This window comes from Pristiophorus japonicus, chromosome 9 (assembly GCF_044704955.1).
Source record: "Pristiophorus japonicus isolate sPriJap1 chromosome 9, sPriJap1.hap1, whole genome shotgun sequence".
NCBI classification, from domain to species: domain Eukaryota; kingdom Metazoa; phylum Chordata; class Chondrichthyes; family Pristiophoridae; genus Pristiophorus; species Pristiophorus japonicus.
The window spans coordinates 199,729,317-199,745,047 of record NC_091985.1 but is presented as its reverse complement, the minus strand read 5'-3'; the positions used below and the strand labels follow the sequence as shown (position 1 = coordinate 199,745,047).

General features: G+C 46.9%; 2 protein-coding genes across 2 annotated transcripts in view; both read left to right on the top strand.

The window, feature by feature from the left end:
• LOC139273395 (NACHT, LRR and PYD domains-containing protein 3-like) overlaps positions 1–15,548 on the top strand; it is a 103,133-nt gene extending 87,585 nt beyond the window's left edge. Inside the window, exon 12 of the mRNA XM_070890264.1 lies at positions 15,491–15,548. Within this exon, the coding sequence (XP_070746365.1) occupies positions 15,491–15,530 (40 nt within the window). The 3' untranslated portion in view covers positions 15,531–15,548. The remainder of the gene's footprint in view (positions 1–15,490) is intronic.
• Positions 15,520–15,731, top strand: part of LOC139273394 (NACHT, LRR and PYD domains-containing protein 3-like) — a 63,267-nt gene continuing 63,055 nt past the window's right edge. Inside the window, exon 1 of the mRNA XM_070890257.1 lies at positions 15,520–15,588. The gene's annotated coding sequence lies outside the window, so the exon portion shown is untranslated. The remainder of the gene's footprint in view (positions 15,589–15,731) is intronic.

The window sequence follows — 15,731 nt, the reverse complement described above, 5'->3', positions numbered from 1 at the left end:
ATGATGGTCAGGTAAAGACCATGTGATCCATCCAGCCTGCCCCACACAATCCCGATACCCCGTGTATCACAACATATACACTCCACCCCACCCAAAACCATGTGATCTCCTGGGAGAGGCAAAAAAACAGATAAAAAAACCCAGGCCCATTTGTGAAAACAATCTGGGAAATTCCTCTCCGACCCATCTAGGAGATCGAAACCAGTCCAGGAGATCACGCTGGCCATTAAATTCCCTGCAGTACCTACCTTGTGTAAGAGGTGATCTCCACCGCAGACAGAAACAAATCCAGCTTTTGCTTGAAGGAATTCAGTGGGTCTGCATCCACCACATGAAACGGCAGCTTGTTCCAGAGGTCTACTATTCTCTGGGGAAAGAACCACCTCATGACATCTAGCCTTATAAAACTTAAATTTGCTTGAAATAAACAATCAGTTGGAACACTGTCTATTCCCTTCATTATCTTATAAATCTTAATCATATCCTCCCTAGGTCTACGCCACTCGAAGGTAAAGAGTCCCAACTCTTTTAACCTATCTTGATAACTAAGATGCTTTAGACTTGGAATTAGCCCTTTCCAGAGCCTCAATATCACCCACCGTGTGAGGAGACCAAAACTGGACACAGTATTCTCAGTGCAGCCTGACTGAGATTTTGTACAAGTACAAAACTGTACGCCTTGTCTTCTTCTCCATTGTCCCATGGATACACCCCAACACCCTATTTGCTCTAGCTATTGCTGCACGGCATTGCTCGTGTACCTTTAAGGATGTATGCACTAGAATTCCCAAATCTCTTTCTATCTCCGCCATCTTTAATACCTTTCCCTGGAGGGTGTATGAATGTTGAGCATTTGCCCTGCCCACATGTATAACACTGCACTTATCTAAGTTATACATCATTTTCCAGTCATGAGGCCAGTCTCCCAACACATGAAGATCTGCCTGAACCAGACGAGCCTCTTCTACAGTTCTAGCATTCGCACAGATCTTCAAATCAGCTGCAAATTTGCAAATTGTGCCGTCAACCCCTGAATCCAGATCATTAATAAAAATAGTAAAAAGCAACGGTCCCAACACTGATTCCTGCGGGACACCACTGGTAACCGGTCTCCAAACAGATACCAATCCATCTATAACTACTCTTTTCCTACATCCTGCCAGCCAGTTGTGAATCCAGCTCAATATATTCCACTAATATCGCAGGCTCTGATCTTAGAGAAGCCTCTTGTGCGGCACCAGGTCAAAAGCTTTTTGGAAATCTAAGTAGACAATCTCTACTGTGCTTCCCTCATCTATCAACTTTGTAACTTCTTCGAAAAATGCAATTAGATTTGTGAGACATGACCTCTTTTTTATGAAGCCATGTTGGGTGTCTCTAATATGTCCCTCCCTATCCAAGTATTCACATATTGCATCCCTTATGATTCTTTCAAGCATCTTCCCTATTACTAATGTTAAACTATTTGGCCTATAGTTACCAGGGTCTGCCTTGTCACCTTTTTATAAAATGGGGACTATATTAGCCTCCTCCCTGTAGGAACCATTCCATAGTGCAGTGAGCTATTAAAAATACAGGCCAGCGGCTCACACAGCACATGTCCCATCTCCTGGAGGACCCTCGGGTGGATATCCTCCGACCCTGCTGCTCTATCTATTTTTAAGTTCTTAATTCTTTCTAAAACAATATGCTTATCTATGTGAATGTTACCAGCAGTAAAGCTAGTATTATTAACTTCTAATATTTGAGCATCATCTTCAAGGGTCAATTCTGATGCAAAGTACTCATTTAATATTTCCGCCATACTCAGTGAGTCCTTTGTAACCTGTCCTTGAACATCTTTCAGTGGCCCACTACAGTCTTTGATAGCATTCAAGGTTATTTACATAACTAAAAAAGCTCTTCCCATTGCTGCCACAGTTGTCTACAATCCTTTTTTCCATTCGTCTTTTTGCTTTTCTAATAGCAGCCTTAGTTTTATTTTGTTTTTTTGTATTCAACCCTATTTATTTGAGTGTTAAATTTCTTCAATTTATAGAAACATTTCTGTTTACATCTTATTTGTCTTTGTACGTACCCAGTCAGCCACCTTCTCGTTTTCTTACCACATTTCCTTCTTTTTATTTTGGGTATATGTTTGTTTACCACATTTTTAATCTGATTCTTAAAAACTATCCATTTCTATTCAACATTGGTCGCATCACCACCGAGGAGGGTTAGCCAATTTACCTGTTCCAAATCATCTGCCATTTTGGAGAAGTTTGCCCTTCTGAAATCCGGTGTGTGTTGCAGGTTCTCAGTACCTTTAGTTCTACTCGCCAGTTGGAACTGTGTGATGTTATGATCACTGTTGCCCAGATGTTCCCCCACATGAAGGCCTGATACGAAGTCCGGCTCACTACTAAACACCAGATCCAATATATAATTTTCCCGAGTTACTTCATTGACATGTTGCGTCAGGAAACAGTCTTGTATATTTGCAATAGATATTTCAGCTGCACTTCCCCCAATAGCAGGTAAACCATGGTGCCACTGAATTCCAGGAAAATTAAAATCACCCACCAGACAAAGGTGGCATTTTATTTAAAAACATCAGTGATCTGTTTCCATAATAATTCATCACGTTCATAGAAACATAGAAAATAGGTGCAGGAGTAGGCCATTCGGCCCTTCGAACCTTACCACCATTCAATAAGGTCATGGCTGATCATTCCCTCAGTACCCCTTTCCTGCTTTCTCTCCATACCCCTTGATCCCTTTAGCCGTAAGGACCATATCTAACTCCCTCTTGAATATATCCAATGAACTGGCATCAACAACTCTCTGCGGTAGGGAATTCCACAGGTTAACAACTCTCTGAGTGAAGAAGTTTCTCCTCATCTCAGTCCTAAATGGCCTACCCCTTATCCTTAGACTATGTCCCCTGGTTCTGGACTTCCCCAACATCGGGAACAGTCTTCCTGCATCTAACCTGTCCAGTCGTCAGAATTTTATATGTTTCTATGAGATCCCGTCTCATCCTTCTAAACTCCAGTGAATTCAAGTGATGAGGGGGTTGACTTGTGAAGGTAGGTTGAGTAGGTTAGGCCTACACTCATTGGAGTTCAGAAGAATGAGAGGTGATCTTATCGAAACATAAGATAATGAGGGGGCTCGACAAGGTGGATGCAGAGAGGATATTTCCACTCATAGGGGAAACTAAAACTAGGGGGCATAGTCTCAGAGTAAGGGGCCGGCCATTTAAAACTGAGAAGAGGAGGAATTTCTTCTCTCAGACGGTTGGAAATCTGTGGAATTCTCTGCCCCAGAGAGCTGTGGAGGCTGGGTCATTGAATATATTTAAGGCGGAGATAAGACCGATTTTGAGCGATAAGGGAGTAAAAGGTTATGGGAGCCGGCAGGGAAGTGGAGCTGAGTCCATGATCAGATCAGGCATGATATTAAGTGGGTGGAGCAGGCACGAGGGGCCAACTGGCCGACTACTCCAAATTCTTATGTTCTTATATATAAGTCTCTACCCCGGGAGCTTATAACAATTACAATGATTAATCCCTGCCCATGAGCTTGATCCACTTGAACCCAGATAGCTTCAGCTGAGCCTGATGAGGCAATCTCTCTCTAGCTGTTAGATTCTCACTGATAAAAATAGCAACCCCACCTCCCCTTTGACCGAACCTATCCTTTCTGAAACCCTTGCAGCCCTTTAGGTGAATTGCTGTGCCATGATTGTTGTTATGTATGCAACACCTTGTAACCAGCATTCTACCGCCACCAGAGGGCACACCTGTTGGAGTCCCAAGGGAACCCAGCAGGGGGGGGGAGGGGGTACAGGGGGAGAGGGGGGGAAGGGGAGGGCGGTAAGGAGGGGTGGGGGGGTGAGATGGAGGAGGGGGGAAGGGGGGTGGCGTGGAGAGGGGAAGGGGAGGAAGCGTGGAGAGGGGAAGGGGGTGAGGCGTGGAGAGAGGAGGTGGGGGAAGCGGTGGTGGGGGGGGGAGGGGGTGGGGGTTTAGTCCCAGCACGGAGACAGAGAGCCCCATTGATTCAGGTACAAACTGGTCTTGGGAATGGACTGAGGAGAAAGGTCAGAGAGAGTCCCATTGACTCAGATACACACTGGTCCTGTAGACAGGACAGACAGGTTATAAGGTAAGGCAGGAAATGGTGAGAATGAGACTGGGAGAGTCTGAAACACCGAGCATAGTTATCCAGCATGAGGCTGTGCAATGGGATGTGAAGTGAGATCATTGTGTGAGTCAGTGAATCTTGTGTGTTTTACAGTAAAGGGCTTTGATCTGAGAGGTGACTCCAGTCTGATGCAGGGCCCAGCAGATGGACATGTGTCTGTTTATTAGGTGGAGATGAACTCACACCGACACCATCCGATCTCCATGGTGACCTCACACCGACACTGCATTTGGAAAGCAGTGATAGGATCGGTCCAAGTCAGCATGGATTTATGAAAGGGAAATCATGCTTGACAAATCTTCTGGAATTTTTTGAGGATGTAACTAGTAGAGTGGACAGGGGAGAACCAGTGGATGTGGTGTATTTGGACTTTCAAAAGGCTTTTGACAAGGTCCCACACAAGAGATTGGTGTGAAAAATTAAAGCACATGGTATTGGGGGTAATGTACTGACGTGGATAGAGAACTGGTTGGCAGACAGGAAGCAGAGAGTCGGGATAAACGGGTCCTTTTCAGAATGGCAGGCAGTGACTAGTGGAGTGCCACAGAGCTCAGTGCTGGGACCCCAGCTATTTACAATATACGTTAATGATTTTAGATGAAGGAATTGAGTGTAATCTCGCCAAGTCTGCAGATGACACTAAGCTGGGTGGTGGTGTGAGCTGTGAGGGGGACATTAAGAGGCTGCAGGGTGACTTGGACAGGTGAGGTGAGTGGGCAAAAGAATGGCAGATGCAATATAATGTGGATAAATGTGAGGTTATACATTTTGGGGGCAAAAACACGAAGGCAGAATATTATTACAGACCTCCAAACAGTAATAGGGATGTTGGGGAGGGCATCAAACAGGAAATTAGGGGTGCATGCAATAAAGGTGTAGCAGTTATAATGGGTGACTTTAATATGCACATAGATTGGGCTAGCCAAACTGGAAGCAATACGGTGGAGGAGGATTTCCTGGAGTGCATAAGGGATGGTTTTCTAGACCAATATGTTGAGGAACCAACTAGGGGGGAGGCCATCTTAGACTGGGTGTTGTGTAATGAGAGAGGATTAATTAGCAATCTCATTGTGCGAGGCCCCTTGGGGAAGAGTGACCATAATATGGTGGAATTCTGCATTAGGATGGAGAATGAAACAGTTAATTCAGAGACCATGGTCCAGAACTTAAAGAAGGGTAACTTTGAAGGTATGAGGCGTGAATTGGCTAGGATAGATTGGCGAATGATACTTAGGGGGTTGACTGTGGATGGGCAATGGCAGACATTTAGAGACCGCATGGATGAATTACAACAATTGTACATTCCTGTCTGGCGTAAAAATAGAAAAGGGAAGGTGGCTCAACCGTGGCTATCTAGGGAAATCAGGGATAGTATTAAAGCCAAGGAAGTGGCATACAAATTGGCCAGAAATAGCAGCGAACCTGGGGACTGGGAGAAATTTAGAACTCAGCAGAGGAGGACAAAGGGTTTGATTAGGGCAGGGAAAATGGAGTACGAGAAGAAGCTTGCAGGGAACATTAAGGCGGATTGCAAAAGTTTCTATAGGTATGTAAAGAGAAAAAGGTTGGTGAAGACAAACGTAGGTCCCCTGCAGTCAGAATCAGGGGAAGTCATAACGGGGAACAAAGAAATGGCAGACCAATTGAACAAGTACTTTGGTTCGGTATTCACTAAGGAGGATACAAACAACCTTCCGGATATAAAAGGGGTCAGAGGGTCTAGTAAGGAGGGGGAACTGAGGGAAATCTTTATTAGTCGGGAAATTGTGTTGGGGAAATTGATGGGATTGAAGGCCGATAAATCCCCAGGGCCTGATGGACTGCATCCTAGAGTACTTAAGGAGGTGGCCTTGGAAATAGCGGATGCATTGACAGTCATTTTCCAACATTCCATTGACTCTGGATCAGTTCCTATGGAGTGGAGGGTAGCCAATGTAACCCCACTTTTTAAAAAAGGAGGGAGAGAGAAAACAGGGAATTGTAGACCGGTCAGCCTGACCTCAGTAGTGGGTAAAATGATGGAATCAATTATTAAGGATGTCATAGCAGTGCATCTGGAAAATGGTGACATGATAGGTCCAAGTCAGCATGGATTTGTGAAAGGGAAATCATGCTTGACAAATCTTCTGGAATTTTTTGAGGATGTTTCCAGTAAAGTGGACAAAGGAGAATCAGTTGATGTGGTATATTTGGACTTTCAGAAGGCTTTCGACAAGGTCCCACACAAGAGATTAATGTGCAAAGTTAAAGCACATGGGATTGTGGGTAGTGTGCTGACGTGGATTGAGAACTGGTTGTCAGACAGGAAGCAAAGAGTAGGAGTAAACGGGTACTTTTCAGAATGGCAGGCAGTGACTAGTGGAGTGCCGCAAGGTTCTGTGCTGGGGCCCCAGCTGTTTACATTGTACATTAATGATTTAGACGAGGGGATTAAATGCAGTATCTCCAAATTTACGGATGATACTAAGTTGGGTGGCAGTGTGAGCTGCGAGGAGGATGCTATTAGGCTGCAGAGTGACTTGGATAGGTTAGGTGAGTGGGCAAATGCATGGCAGATGAAGTATAATATGGATAAATGTGAGGTTATCCACTTTGGTGGTAAAAACAGAGAGACAGACTATTATCTGAATGGTGACAGATTAGGAAAAGGGAAGGTGCAACGAGACCTGGGTGTCATGGTACATCAGTCATTGAAGGTTAGCATGCAGGTACAGCAGGCGGTTAAGAAAGCAAATGGCATGTTGGCCTTCATAGCGAGGGGATTTGAATACAGGGGCAGGGAGGTGTTGCTACAGTTGTACAGGGCCTTGGTGAGGCCACACCTGGAGTATTGTGTACAGTTTTGGTCTCCTAACTTGAGGAAGGACATTCTTGCTATTGAGGGAATGCAGCGAAGGTTCACCAGACTGATTCCCGGGATGGCGGGACTGACCTATCAAGAAAGATTGGATCAACTGGGCTTGTATTCATTGGAGTTCAGAAGAATGAGAGGGGACCTCATAGAAACGTTTAAAATTCTGACGGGTTTAGACAGGTTAGATGCAGAAAGAATGTTCCCAATGTTGGGGAAGTCCAGAACCAGGGGTCACAGTCTGAGGATAAGGGGTAAGCCATTTAGGACCGAGATGAGGAGAAACTTCTTCACCCAGAGAGTGGTGAACCTGTGGAATTCTCTACCACAGAAAGTAGTTGAGGCCAATTCACTAAATATATTCAAAAGGGAGTTAGATGAAGTCCTTACTACTCGGGGGATCAAGGGTTATGGCGAGAAAGCAGGAAGGGGGTACTGAAGTTTCATGTTCAGCCATGAACTCATTGAATGGCGGTGCAGGCTAGAAGGGCTGAATGGCCTGCTCCTGCACCTATTTTCTATGTTTCTATGTTTCTATGTTTATCTGAATGGCAGCAGATTAGGAAAAGGGGAGGTGCAATGAGACCTAGGTGTCCTGATTCATCAGTCACTGAAAGTGGGCATGCAGGTACAGCAGGCGGTGAAGAAGGCAAATGGTATGTTGGCCTTCATAGCTAGGGGATTTGAGTATAGGAGCAGGGAGGTCTTACTGCAGTTGTACAGGGCCTTGGTAAAGCCTCACCTGGAATATTATGTTCAGTTTTGGTCTCCTAATCTGAGGAAGGACGTTCTTGCTCTTGAGGGAGTGCAGCGAAGGTTCACCAGACTGATTCCAGGGATGGCTTGACTGACATATGAGGAGAGACTGGATCAACTGGGCTTTTATACAATGGAATTTAGAAGGATGAGACGGGATCTCATAGAAATGTACAAAATTCTGACGGAACTGGACAGGTTAGATGCGGGAAGAATGTTTCCGATGTTGGGGAAGTCCAGAACCAGGGGTCATAGGATAAGGGGTAGGCCATTTAGGACTGAGATGAGGTGAAACTTCTTCACTCAGAGTTGTTAACCTGTGGAATTCCCTGCCGCAGAGAGTTGTTGATGCCAGTTTATTGGATATATTCAAGAGGGAGTTAGATATGGCCCTTACGACTAAAGGGATCAAGGGGCATGGAGACAAAGCAGGAACGGGGTATTGAGGGAATGATCATCCATAATTTTATTGAATGGTGGTTCAGGCTTGAAGGGCCGAATGGCCTGCTCCTGCATCTATTTTCTAAGTTTCTATGACAATATCCGATCTCCATGGTGAACTCACACCGACAATATCCGATCTCAATGGTGAACACACACCGACACTCTCCGATCTCCATGGTGAACACATCGACACTCTCCGATCTCCATGGTGAACACACTGACACTATCCGATCTCCATGGTGAACACACACCGACACTATCCGATCTCCATGGTGAACTCACACCGACACTCTCCGATCTCCATGGTGAACTCACACCGACACTCTCCGATCTCCATGGTGAACACATCGACACTCTCCGATCTCCATGGTGAACACACTGACACTATCCGATCTCCATGGTGAACACACACCGACACTATCCGATCTCCATGGTGAACTCACACCGACACTCTCCGATCTCCATGGTGAACTCACACCGACACTATCCGATCTCCATGGTGAACTCACACCGACACTCTCCGATCTCCATGGTGAACTCACATCGACACTATCCGATCTCCATGGTGAACTCACACCGACACTATCCGATCTCCATGGTGAACTCACACCGACACTCTCCGATCTCCATGGTGAACACACACCGACACTATCCGATCTCCATGGTGAACTCACCGACACTATCGGATCTCCATGGTGAACTCACACCGATACTCTCCGATCTCCATGGTGAACACACACCGACACTATCCGATCTCCATGGTGAACTCACACCGACACTATCCGATCTCCATGGTGAACTCACACCGATACTCTCCGATCTCCATGGTGAACTCACACCGACACTATCCGATCTCCATGGTGAACTCACACCGACACTATCCGATCGCCATGGTGAACTCACACCGACAATATCCGATCGCCATGGTGAACTCACACCGACAATATCCGATCTCCATGGTGAACTCACACCGACACTATCCGATCTCCATGGTGAACTCACACCGACACTATCTGATCTCCATGGTGAACTCACACCGACACTATCCGATCTCCATGGTGAACTCACCGACACTATCCGATCTCCATGGTGAACTCACACCGACACTATCCGATCTCCATGGTGAACTCACCGACACTATCCGCTCTCCATGGGGAACACACACCGACACTATCCGATCTCCATGGTGAACTCACACCAACAATATCCGATCTCCATGGTGAACACACACCGACAATATCCGATCTCCATGGAGAACTCACACCGACACTATCCGATCTCCATGGTGAACTCACACCGACACTATCCGATCTCCATGGTGAACTCACACCGACACTATCCGATCTCCATGGTGAACTCACACCAACACTATCCGATCTCCATGGTGAACTCACACCGACACTATCCGATCTCCATGGTGAACTCACACCGACACTCTCCGATCTCCATGGTGAACACACCGACACTCTCCGATCTCCATGGTGAACTCACACCGACACTCTCCGATCTCCATGGTGAACTCACACCGACACTATCCGATCTCCATGGTGAACTCACCGACACTATCCGATCTCCCTGGTGAACACACACCGACACTCTCCGATCTCCATGGTGAACTCACCGACACTATCCGATCTCCATGGTGAACTCACCGACACTATCCGATCTCCATGGTGAACTCACACCGACACTATCCGATCTCCATGGTGAACTCACACCGACACTATCCGATCTCCATGGTGAACTCACACCGACAATATCCAATCTCCCTGGTGAACTCACCGACACTATCCGCTCTCCATGGTGAACTCACACCGACACTCTCCGATCTCCATGGTGAACTCACACCGACACTCTCCGATCTCCATGGTGAACTCACACCGACACTCTCCGATCGCCATGGTGAACTCACACCGACACTATCCGATCTCCATGGTGAACTCACACCAACACTATCCGATCTCCATGGTGAACTCACACCGACACTCTCCGATCTCCATGGTGAACTCACACCAACACTATCCGATCTCCATGGTGAACTCACACCGACACTCTCCGATCTCCATGGTGAACTCACACCGACACTCTCCGATCTCCATGGTGAACTCACACCGACACTCTCCGATCTCCATGGTGAACTCACACCGACACTATCCGATCGCCATGGTGAACTCACACCGACCCTCTCCGATCTCCATGGTGAACTCACACCGACACTATCCGATCACCATGGTGAACACACCAACAATATCCGATCTCCATGGTGAACACACACCGACAATATCCGATCTCCATGGTGAACTCACACCGACACTCTCCGATCTTCATGGAGAACTCACACCGACACTATCCGATCTCCATGGTGAACTCACACCGACACTCTCCGATCTCCATGGTGAACTCACACCGACACTCTCCGATCTCCATGGAGAACTCACACCAACACTATCCGATCTCCATGGTGAACTCACACTGACACTCTACAATCTCCATGGTGAACTCACACCGACACTCTCCGATCGCCATGGTGAACTCACACCGACACTCTCCGATCTCCCTGGTGAACTCACACCGACACTATCCGATCTCCCTGGTGAACTCACACCGACACTCTCCGATCTCCATGGTGAACACACACCGACACTATCCGATCTCCATGGAGAACTCACACTGACACTATCCGATCTCCATGGAGAACTCACACCGACACTCTCCGATCTCCATGGTGAACTCACACCGACACTCTCCGATCTCCCTGGTGAACTCACACCGACACTATCCGATCACCATGGTGAACACACCAACAATATCCGATCTCTATGATGAACTCACACCGACACTATCCGATCTCCATGGTGAACACACCGACACTATCCGATCTCCATGGTGAACTCACACCGACACTATCCGATCTCCATGGTGAACTCACACCGACACTATCCGATCTCCATGGTGAACTCACACCGACACTATCCGATCTCCATGGTGAACTCACACCAACAATATCCGATCTCCATGGTGAACTCACCAACACTATCCGATCTCCATGGTGAACTCACCGACAATATCCGATCTCCATGGTGAACTCACCGACAATATCCGATCTCCATGGTGAACACACACCAACGCTCTCCGATCTCCATGGTGAACACACCGACAATATCCGATCTCCATGGTGAACACACACCAACGCTCTCCGATCTCCATGGTGAACACACCGACAATATTCGATCTCCATGGTGAACTCACACTGACACTATCCGATCTCCATGGTGAACTCACACCGACAATATCCGATCTCCATGGTGAACTCACACCGACAATATCCGATCTCCATGGTGAACTCACACCGACACTATCCGATCTCCATGGTGAACTCACCGACACTATCCGATCTCCCTGGTGAATTCACACCGACACTCTCCGATCTCCATGGTGAACTCACACCGACACTCTCCGATCTCCATGGTGAACTCACCGACACTCTCCGATCTCCATGGTGAATTCACACCGACACTCTCCGATCTCCATGGTGAACTCACCGACACTCTCCGATCTCCATGGTGAACTCACCAACACTCTCCGATCTCCATGGTGAACTCACCGACACTCTCCGATCTCCATGGTGAACTCACACCGACTCTCTCCGATCTCCATGGTGAACTCACACCGTCTCTCTCCGATCTCCATGGTAAAATGTCTCCGGTCTGGTGATAAATCAAGGAGTGAGATTGAACAGAGAAACTAATTTAAGTCCATTTATTGAAAACGATGCAGAGACAAACCTGACAGAGCAGCACGGCCTGTGACCAGCAGGTATGAAGTATTGTCTGATAGTGACTGTGAGCACAGCTTCATTACCTTCCAACATCCCCAGTGTACAGTACTGGGGGCGGTGAGAGACATTAAATGCCAGGTGAGGGTCTTCCTCCTGTTCCATTGGTCACAGATACACAAAATACAGAAGCAGAGCAACACCAGTCAAACCAAGCTGAGAATGTGCTTCTAAAAGCAACATTAGGTACTAAGCTAGCATCAGCTTCCCAGTGTATTCTGAAATAGTAAGAACCCAAGCTGAATAAAATACAGAATATAATCTGGTGTGGATAATAGTTGTTACAGCAGAAAATGCTGGTAGCTCTCAGCGGGTCAGGCAGCATCTGTGGGGAGAGGAAGGTGGGCTTAATGTTTCAGATCCGGAACCCGTTCTCTGGACTGGTCGTCAGCCTGAGTCATTAACCCACTATCCTCGCCCCACAGACGTTGCTTGACCCGCTGAGTGTTTCCACCATTTTCAGCTTTTGTTGCAAATTTCAAGCATTTGCAGTATTTTGCTGCTTGTGATAAGATCGAAAGGTGGTTTTAATATTATGAGATGTGTGTTTCCTCCATGGTACAATGTCCGTAATATTCAGGGTAAAACTGTCCTGACTGCAATAAATTCTTGTCCCTATCCCGACCCCAATTCCTCCGTGGCAGCCTCCCCCAGCCCAAACCCCTCTACCTGCCGAATCACCACCCACCCCCCGCACACCCTGTGAGTGCGACCAGGCTTTCCATTGTAAGTGTTTCCCGTGGACATGCATGAAAGGCATCGACCAACTGTGTTAGTGGGAGGGTTTCTCATGGGTGAGCAGCACTTGCGGTGCAGATAGGTAACATTTGCCAAAGTCATCGGTCCCCGCCTCGAACTGTGTTCCCTAGCCATCGACTCCACCCCTGTCTCTGACCACAGACTTTGGCTGAATCAGAGCGTTTGCAACTGTGACTCTGATGATCTTCCGATCCCACGGCCACTCCAACACCAACATCGCCTAATTCCACCTCTGTAACTTCGCCCATCTCCCTCCCTGCCTCCGCTCATCTGCTGCTGATATCCGCATCCATGCCTTTGTTACCTCCAGACTTGACTATTCCAGTGCTCTCCTGATTGGCCCCTCATCTTCCACCCTCCATAAACTTGAACCCATCCAAACCTCTGCTGCTCGTATCCTAACTCATAGAAACATAGAAACATAGAAACTAGGTGCAGGAGTAGGCCATTCGGCCCTTCTAGCCTGCACTGCCATTCAATGAGTTCATGGCTGAACATGCAACTTCAGTACCCTATTCCTGCTTTCTCACTATACCCCTTGATTCCCCTAGTAGTAAGGACTTCATCTAACTCCTTTTTGAATATATTTAGTGAATTGGCCTCAACAACTTTCTGTGGTAGAGAATTCCACAGGTTCACCACTCTCTGGGTAAAGAAATTCCTCCTCATCTCGGTCCTAAATGGCTTCCCCCTTATCCTTAGACTGTGTCCCCTGGTTCTGGACTTCCCCAACATTGGGAACATTCTTCCTGCATCTAACCTGTCTAACCCCGTCAGAATTTTAAACGTTTCTATGAGGTCCCCTCTCATTCTTCCGAACTCCAGTGAATACAAGCCCAGTTGATCGAGTCTTTCTTGATAGGTCAGTCCCGCCATCCCGGGAATCAGTCTGGTGAACCTTCGCTGCACTCCCTCAATAGCAAGAATGTCCTTCCTCAGGTTAGGAGACCAAAACTGTACACAATACTCCAGGTGTGGTCTCACCAAGGCCCTGTACAATTGTAGCAACACCTCCCTGCCCCTGTACTCAAATCCCCTCGCTATGAAGGCCAACATGCCATTTGCTTTCTTAACCGCCTGCTGTACCTGCATGCCAACCTTCAATGACTGATGTACCATGACACCCAGGTCTCTTTGCACCTCCCCTTTTCCTAATCTGTCACCATTCAGATAATAGTCTGTCTCTCTGTTTTTACCACCAAAGTGGATAACCTCACATTTATCCACATTATACTTCATCTGCCATGCATTTGCCCACTCACCTAACCTATCCAAGTCGCTCTGCAGCCTCATAGCATCCTCCTCGCAGCTCACACTGCCACCCAGCTTAGTGTCATCCGCAAATTTGGACATACTACATTTAATCCCCTCATCTAAATCATTAATGTACAGTGTAAACAGCTGGGGCCCCAGCACGGAACCTTGCAGTACCCCACTAGTCACTGCCTGCCATTCTGAAAAATCCCCATTTACTCCTACTCTTTGCTTCCTGTTTGACAACCAGTTCTCAATCCATGTCAGCACACTACCCCCAATCCCATGTGCTTTAACTTTGCACATTAATCTCTTGTGTGGGACCTTGTCGAAAGCCTTCTGAAAGTCCAAATATACCACATCAACTGGTTCTCCCTTGTCCACTCTACTGGAAACACCCAAGTCACAAATTAATCCCGGAGAATAACTTCAACTATAGTTTGGAGAAATTATTGATCCGTGACTGAATCGCTTTTACATTTCCACAGTGGGGAAAGGACATTGACTGAGAGTTTGATTGGACGCACGTGCGTGGGCTCACGGAGCGAGACACACGCACAAATGGAGAATGATTGTCGAACAGCAGTCCAGCTACCACTTATATATTTATCGCGTGTTCTGAGATTTAAGAGCCCTAAAGTATTTCAATAAACAAATGCTGTGCATTACCTCACTGTCTAAATTGACATGATTCATAACATTCTACATTAGTGTTAATATTAGTAGAACAGTGGTAAATGTTCTCACCTCCGACAGTGCTCATAATTCAGGTGCTGACACCATGAGAGATACGGTAAATATATTCAAATTGAAGCACCAGCCAGGACACATCCCCATGAACACACGGGCAATGTCACTGCCTGTTGAGACCAGAGGAATCACACCCAGCTAGATATTGTGTATATTGATGGATATCATATTCATAAATGCCAAAATTTAATATCAAAACTCAGCAAATCAAAAATATTAAACACCACATCTGAATAAAAATGATAAAATGCTACCAGACTGTGTAAAACCGAGTGAAGGATCATTTTAATACATCAATGATCACCCGCTCCATATTTCCCAGCAGAATATTCCCTACCTCAGGAATGAGGCTGGTTTGGGCCTGCAATGTGTCAGTAAATCTCACCAATAGGCGCTCCCAATGTGGATTCTCGACCGACGGGAGTCCGTCTGGAACTAGGTTGTGGAGATCAGCGGGACTCACTGGATCTCATGGCAGCTGTCTGTGTCACACCTGATGTGGAGAGTTGATCGTAACTCTCGGGAAATGCTCGCTCCCAGAGCTAACCGCTGTTGTACTGATGGGGGAGGAGGGACTGGATATCATGTTTAACAAGGCAACGTTCTCCTCATTTTAATATTTCTGTCTAACCCTCCTATTAATATATTTATTACAGAGCATCAGAGACTGGGAACGTCTGTCACCGCCATGGCTGAAGGTCCCAACAGGGGAGAAGATCCAACATCTTCAACAAGAATGAGAATGGACTCTCGAGTAGGTTGACAAAACTCTTAATTATGGCGCTGAAATCCCGGTTCCTTCTTCCCGCAGGCGTTTGACTCAATTCTAGAGAAAAGATGCACACTTACCTTTTGCTGCTGCGCCCACGAGCGATCCCGGTCCTGAGGCCTCTTCTC